The sequence below is a fragment of the Tupaia chinensis genome, unplaced genomic scaffold, assembly GCF_000334495.1.
Source record: "Tupaia chinensis unplaced genomic scaffold, TupChi_1.0 Scaffold000403_1, whole genome shotgun sequence".
Taxonomy (NCBI): domain Eukaryota; kingdom Metazoa; phylum Chordata; class Mammalia; order Scandentia; family Tupaiidae; genus Tupaia; species Tupaia belangeri.
In genome coordinates this window covers 578433-585537 of record NW_006159905.1, presented here as the reverse complement: position 1 = coordinate 585537, position 7105 = coordinate 578433, and the positions used below count along the sequence as shown (strand labels likewise).

Here is a 7105-nt window from a genome sequence, read left to right as displayed (position 1 = left end):
GGGACGCCCATCATCTGGGCCGCTGAGCACAAGCACATCGAGGTGATCCGCATGCTGCTGACGCGGGGCGCCGACGTCACCCTCACTGACAATGTGAGCGGGTTTGGGCAGGGCTGGGGGGAGGTGGGGACAGCCCCGGACCCTTGAGCAGAGCGGGGCCAGAGCGAAGGGCCGGGCTAAACTGGCCGTGTCCCCTCCCCTGCACAGGAGGAGAACATCTGCCTGCACTGGGCCTCCTTCACCGGGAGCGCGGCCATCGCGGAGGTCCTCCTGAACGCCCGCTGCGACCTCCATGCTGTCAACTACCACGGGGACACGCCCCTGCACATCGCGGCCCGGGAGAGCTACCACGACTGTGTGCTGTGAGCCCCCGCACACCCACACCCACACCCCAGCCCTGTTGTTGCAGCCGCAGGCACCGTGCATGGGCTCCCTGTCCCCTCCCCAGGCTGTTCCTGTCCCGTGGGGCCAACCCTGAGCTGCGGAACAAGGAGGGGGACACGGCATGGGACCTGACTCCTGAGCGCTCCGACGTGTGGTTCGCGCTCCAGCTCAACCGGAAGCTCCGGCTCGGGGTGGGGAACCGGGCCATCCGCACCGAGAGGATCATCTGCCGGTGAGCCCGGGCCTCTGCGCCCAGGACCGCTACTCGCCCCACCCCAGGTCCCCCTGCACCTTTAGAGCACCCACAAGACCCTCCTGGGACTCTACCACCCTCCCAAGTAGGGTTGACAGAAGCAAATAAAATCAGGAGATGTCAGCTGAGGTAGAATTTCAGATGAGTGGGCACATTTTTGTAGTGTAAGAATGTCCCATACTGGGAACCAGCAGTTAGCGTAATGGCTATGTCACTGGACTCCCACGTAGTCGACCGCGGTTCATGTCCCGGACCCGGTGGCTTAAAAATCACGCCGGGCGGGTGGGCATGTGTCCAATCCCGAGAGGAGAATGGAGGAGAAGGGATTGCGGTGTGACCATCCCCCCTGGGAGGTGATTTCTCGCTTTCTGTCTCTCTGTCTCTCTCTGTCTGGCGAGCGCACGCGCCCTATAGCGAAAACCTCTCAAAAAAAAAGAATGTCCCATGCCAGGACCGGCAGGTGGCATAGTGGACCCAGTGCTGGACTCCCATGAACAGCCACGATTTGAGTCCCAGACACAGTGGCTTGGAAATCACACCGGGCACGAGTGTGTTCATACTCAATTCCAGGAAGAGAATGGAGAAGAGGGGGCTGTGGTATAGCCATCCCACTGGGGGTCATTTCTCACTTTCCCTCTCACTGTCTCTCTCTCTGATGAGCACCTGGGCCCTGTGGCAAAAACTTTTTACAAAAAGAGAAAGAAAAGAATGTCCCAGGCTGTGTCTGGGACAGACCCGCACCAGCGTGGTACTCCTTGTGTACCTGAAACCCGACTTGAACCGGCTGGCCTGCGTTTCATCCAGCAACTTAAATCCCCCATGTCCTGATGAGCCTCACAACTTCCCCCATCCCTTTCCCTGTGACCCAGAACCTCCCCAGCCCTCTCCTCACCCCTGCTCTAGCCCCCGCCCTGTCTGTCACGGCGCAGGGACGTGGCTCGGGGCTATGAGAACGTGCCCATCCCCTGTGTGAACGGTGTGGACGGGGAGCCCTGCCCTGAGGATTACAAGTACATCTCCGAGAACTGCGAGACATCCACCATGAACATCGACCGCAACATCACACACCTGCAGGTGAGCGAGGGCCCCGGGGCCTCCCGAAGGGACACGAGAGCCGCCACGTACAGGCCGACAAGGGCACCTGGTCAAGGGAGAGGGGTCGCGTCCCGCCCAGGGAAGGGTTCTTTATCCTAGGTCCCTGGGGAGTATCCTATGAGCCAGCGTCTTGATATACCCTCCCTGGGACCATCACCACCCCTGTTCTGAAACGCGAACCCAGAGAAGGGATGGCGGGGTGGGGGGCAGGAGGCCTGGCGTCCCGCTGACTGTGCCCCCTGCTCCAGCACTGCACGTGTGTGGACGACTGCTCCAGCTCCAACTGCCTGTGCGGCCAGCTCAGCATCCGGTGCTGGTATGACAAGGTGCGTGCCCCGCCTGGCCCCTCCTTCAGGAAGCCAACCTCCACGCCGACTCGGGAAACTTCCCACCTCCTTCCCCATGGAGGAAGTGACAGAGAGTCCAGGGCAAGACTGGGGAGTCCTGGGACAGTGCCAGGACTATGGGCTGCCGCACCCAGGCACATGCAAAACCCGAGTGATGCTGTGCAGTTCCTGGTCCCTGTCCTCTGTGCGCAGCCTCCCGCCAGCCCCGTCCTTCCCGGCCCTGCACTGGGGCCAATGGATTTTTCTCCTTTTGTTCTGATTTATTTTTTTACCCTTAATTCAGTGGGGGGCACATGCACTCGTCAAAGAAAGAGGCAAAGAGGGAGAGGGAAAGTGAGAAAGTGCCTCCCAAGGAGGACGGCCACACCGTAGTCATTTATCCTCCGTCCTCAGGATTTTGAGCACACACGCACCTGACATGTGTTTGTTTTCCGTCCTCAGGATTTTGAGCGCACATGCACCACACATGTGTTTGGTTTTGTTGTTTTTTTTTTTTTTTTAGAGGTTTTTGCTATAGGTCGTGTGCGCTCGCCAGACAGAGAGAGACAGAGAGATAGAAAGCGAGAAATCACACCTCAGGGGGGATGGCCACGCCTCAATCCCTTCTCCATTTTCCTCTCAGGATCCTGGGCACGCACGCACACGCACCTGGTATGAGTTTAAGCCACCAGATCCGGGACTCGAACCGTGGTCAACTACGTGGGAATCCAGCAACACAGCCATTATGCTAACTGCTGGTCCCACCTGACATGTTTTCAAATCCCTGGTCTGGGACTTAAACTGTGCAACTGGCCATGTGGGATCCAGCTCCCCAACCACCAGGCCATGGGATAGTCCAAGTTTTGTTTTGTTTTTTGTTTTATTTAAGAAGTTTTTGTTCTTTTTTGAGAGGTTTTTGCTATAGGGTGTGTGCGCTCGCCAGACAGACAGAGAGACAGAAAGCGAGAAATCACCCCCCAGGGGGGGTGGCCATGCCGCAATCCCTTCTCCATTGTCCTCTCGGGATCTTGGGCATGCACGCACACATGCCCGGCGTGAGTTTTAAGCCACCGGGTCTGGGACGCGAACTGTGGGAGTCCAGCAACATAGCCATTGCGCTAACTGCTGCTCCTGCAAGTTTGTTTATTTTGAGAGAGGGACAGGCACCCCAAACCAGGTCTTTGTGCTGTGGTCTGTTCTCAGCCTCAACCCCCAGGCACAGGTGTGAACTCGGGGCCTTCTCAGTGTGGGTCCGGTTGAACTGCTGCTGTGCCCCACCCGGCCCCAGCAGTGGGATTTTCTGTGGACCCTGGGAAGTCTCGGGCAGCTGAGGTGGGCCCCACATAGAAACCACTGCCTTCCCTCCCTCTGCACCCTAGGACGGGCGGCTGCTCCAGGAATTTAACAAGATCGAGCCCCCGCTGATTTTCGAGTGTAACCAGGCATGCTCCTGCTGGAGGAACTGCAAGAACCGCGTGGTGCAGAGCGGCATCAAGTGAGGCCCCTCCCGCCGCACCCCTGCCCTGCCCCACCCCCAGGGACTCCGTCCGAACTCACCCGTTCTCCTCCTCAGGGTGCGGCTACAGCTCTACCGGACAGCCAAGATGGGCTGGGGGGTCCGGGCCCTGCAGACCATCCCGCAGGGGACCTTCATATGCGAGTGAGTCTGCTGGAGGGGGCTGGGGTGACAGGGGCACGGCCACTGCTGGCTCCAGGCCGCCTGCTCTGCCCTCCCGCCATGGATCGCATCTCCCCCTACCTTGGCCTGTTTCACGGACTCAGAGCCCCTCTCCCCGCCCGGCCTAGCTGGAATCAGACCTGGGTTTGGGCCCCGCCTGTCTCCCGGGTGTCCTTGGCCAAGTTTTAACTTCTCGGAGCCTTTCCCCCTCTGAAATGGGGAACAGCTCCTCAGCCCGCCTGTTCCTTCCCATCCTCTTGTCCTAGTCCCTGTAACCCCTCCCTCTCCCCGGCTCTGCGCCGTGGCTCGCAGACTAAACGTAGGTCATTTTTTTGGCCTTAAAAAAAGGAGCTGGGGGACCTTTAGCCCCACTCGCCTATTCTAGCGACCATCTGCTTTCCCCCGTGTCATCTCAGCCTCTTAGACGAGGAGCCCTTTCCCGGGCCTGTTTCCCACCGTCCGTCCACTCACTGTTCGCCCTCCCTAGTCTGCCCTGCCCTCGCCTGTTGATCCAGCTGTCCACCGTCACGTCCACCCCGGCCCCGTTACACGGCTCTGGCTGCCTGGTCTGTCCTCACCCTGGACCAGCCTGCCCACCCTTCCCCGGCACCAAGTCCCCCCTCTGCTTTCGAACCACGGGTGTCCTCACACCCGACTCATTCCCCGAGTTCCTCTTCGCTCCTGTGGCTCTGTCTCTGCAGCCCTGTGTCACCTGCCACCTGCACAGACCTCGCTGTGTCTGAACCCGTTTCCCCACCCAAGCTCATTGTCCCAAATGCTAACCCCATCGCCCCAGAGGCCTGGCGTCTGCCCTTCCGCTTCCCCACCGCTGGCCTCCAGCTGGCGGGACTGTGCTGTGTTGTCCCTCCCCTGCCGGGGTCCCTGCGCTCCCTCCCCTCCCCTTCAGGCCCCCACTGCTCCGTGGGTTGCCCACCCCTGCCCCAGGAGTGCCAGTCTGGAAGTCACGGTGGCAGGCGGGGTGCACAGCGGGAGAGGGGTGCACTAGGAGAGACGGCCTGGAGCCGCCCGTCAGAACCGCCCGCTCGCGCCCACAGGTACGTAGGGGAGCTGATCTCCGATGCCGAGGCCGACGTGAGAGAGGACGACTCTTACCTCTTCGACTTGGACAACAAGGTGGGCAGGGAGCCCGTGCGTCCCGTCCTCCCGGTGCTGGCTTTCCGAGCCCCCTGGGCCGTCGGCAGGGGAAACCTGGGGCCTGGGGGCGGGCCTGGGTGGGGGCGGGGTGTGAAGAGCGCTGCCCTCCGCACAGGACGGAGAGGTCTACTGCATCGACGCCCGTTACTACGGCAACATCAGCCGCTTCATCAACCACCTGTGTGACCCCAACATCATCCCCGTCCGCGTCTTCATGCTGCACCAAGACCTGCGCTTCCCACGCATCGCCTTCTTCAGTTCCCGGGACATCCGGACCGGGGAGGAGCTGGGGTGAGCCTGTGGCGGAGGCCGGGGGCGCCCATTTCCGGGCGTGGATTCCTCGAAACAGCGCGCTGGGCCCCGTCGGGGGTTCCTAGCAAGTTCCCTGGTGGTCCTAGAGCCACAAGTCCCCAAGTCCTCCAGGGCTGAGAGCCCACCTGGGGAGCTGTGCCGGGTCCCTTCCGGGGAGTGGGACCACTGGGCCTTGGCGTGGGCTCTGGCCAGGCAGCCGGATTCAGGTCCCATGAGCCCCACGCTCCTCACAGGTTTGACTATGGCGACCGCTTCTGGGACATCAAAAGCAAGTACTTCACCTGCCAGTGTGGGTCCGAGAAGTGCAAGCACTCCGCAGAGGCCATCGCCCTGGAGCAGAGCCGCCTGGCCCGCCTGGACCCCCACCCCGAGCTGCTGCCAGAGCTCGGCTCCCTGCCCCCCGTCAGCACCTGAGAACGGACCACGGCCCGCCCCACCCCGAGGGCCACCAGCTCCCCAGCTGCCCCTGCCACTGGGCGCTGCCCTCTCCCCACTGCCCCTGCACACATTCCTCAGCAGAGCCCCAGCCAGGCCCTGGAGGTCTGACAGCCCCTCTCTCCCAGAGCTGGCTCCTCCTGGGAGGTGACTTCAGGGCTGGCCGCCCCACCCCCACCCCAGCCCATGTTTGATGAATTGAAATCGGGCCTCTATGCCACCTGGGTTTTTGTTCTCAATAAACGTTGGGTTTAGTATACACTGGGTGATTGTTGGAGTGGGGGTGCTGGGAGGGAGGACACAGCCAGAGGGAATGGGGGTCCAAGGGGCAGAGCAGGATGGGAAGCAGGCTGTACGGCTGTGGCGGCTGTGGACGGCTTGGGGGGTTCGGACCACTGCAGCGGTCTGGTCAGGGCCTAGATGGGGGCGAATCTCAGCCTTTGACAGAGTGGGGAGGACATGGGCAAATTGGGAAGCTGGGCCCATGGTTCCCCCGGCAGGCAGACCCTGAGCCCCTGTCACAGACTCCCTTCCTGGCCCAGAGCAGGGAGTCGAGAAGAAGGAACTAGAGTGTGTCAGGGACCACGGCAGGGGTGGGGCAGTGACGTGTGGGAGGGCGGGGCCGTTGGCAGGTGAGACGCCAGGTCTCCAGGGCTCCAGTCACTCCAGAGACAGCCATGGGGGGGAAGAAGGACAAGGACGAGGACAAGGCCCATGGTGAGGTCGGGGGCTGAGGCTGGGACCCTGTGCAGGAAGGGGAGGCCGGCTCTGCAGGGGCCGGTGCTGGGCTAGCTCCTGGCAGAGGGGTGAAGGAGAGTCCCAAGTCCCTAAGGGGAGGGCCTGGGAAGGAAGCGGACAGGTGCTGGGAGGAGGATGGGGGCTGGGGCTGCTGCTGGGGAGCCTTCAGGGAGGGAAGCTGGGGTTCGGGTGTCTGTGACAAATTAGGGGTCCCTGGGAAAAGGGGGGGTTTCAGGCTGGGCCTCGGCCCCTGAGGACAGTGCTCTGGGAAACATCCCGGATGGAAGGAGGCAGGGCTGGGGCCGGAGTGCGTGAGCTGCGGGCCTGCAGGTGAGGCTGGGGCGGCCTGGACTCTGGGTCCCTGCGTCCCTGGGTCCCTGGGTCCCTGAGCAAGGGAGGTGCTGGGATCTGCCTGTTTGGGTCTCTGTGAGGAGAGGCAGGAGGGGTGGGTGCTGCTGGGGGTCCCTGTGTGGGCTTGGGGTTGAGAGTCTTCAGGGGAGGGGCCTGGGGGCCTGCCCTGGGGTCTCAGGAGCAAGGGCTGGGCGCCTGTCCCAGGTACTTTGAGGACTCAGGCAGGGCCTCCTGGGGTTCCTGTGGGGGGGCCGGGCCTGAAGAGGGAGGCAGTGGGCAGTCTCCCCCAGTTCTGAGAGGAGAAAGAGCTGGAGCCGGTCCCAGGGGTTCCGAGGACAGTGGGAGCCGTGAGCCGTAAGGGCCGGGGCCCTGCACGCA

General features: G+C 62.3%; 2 protein-coding genes across 2 annotated transcripts in view; both read left to right on the top strand.

The window, feature by feature from the left end:
* Positions 1-5897, top strand: part of EHMT2 (euchromatic histone lysine methyltransferase 2) — a 28342-nt gene extending 22445 nt beyond the window's left edge. Inside the window, exons 19-28 of the mRNA XM_006154299.3 lie at positions 3-93; positions 208-362; positions 449-616; positions 1567-1711; positions 1981-2058; positions 3438-3553; positions 3632-3718; positions 4792-4870; positions 5007-5182; positions 5437-5897. Coding sequence (XP_006154361.1) covers positions 3-93; positions 208-362; positions 449-616; positions 1567-1711; positions 1981-2058; positions 3438-3553; positions 3632-3718; positions 4792-4870; positions 5007-5182; positions 5437-5617 — 1276 coding nt within the window. The 3' untranslated portion in view covers positions 5618-5897. The remainder of the gene's footprint in view (positions 1-2; positions 94-207; positions 363-448; positions 617-1566; positions 1712-1980; positions 2059-3437; positions 3554-3631; positions 3719-4791; positions 4871-5006; positions 5183-5436) is intronic.
* Positions 5898-6271: 374 nt separating this feature from the next.
* SLC44A4 (solute carrier family 44 member 4) overlaps positions 6272-7105 on the top strand; it is an 18540-nt gene continuing 17706 nt past the window's right edge. Inside the window, exon 1 of the mRNA XM_006154298.3 lies at positions 6272-6355. Within this exon, the coding sequence (XP_006154360.1) occupies positions 6316-6355 (40 nt within the window). The 5' untranslated portion in view covers positions 6272-6315. The remainder of the gene's footprint in view (positions 6356-7105) is intronic.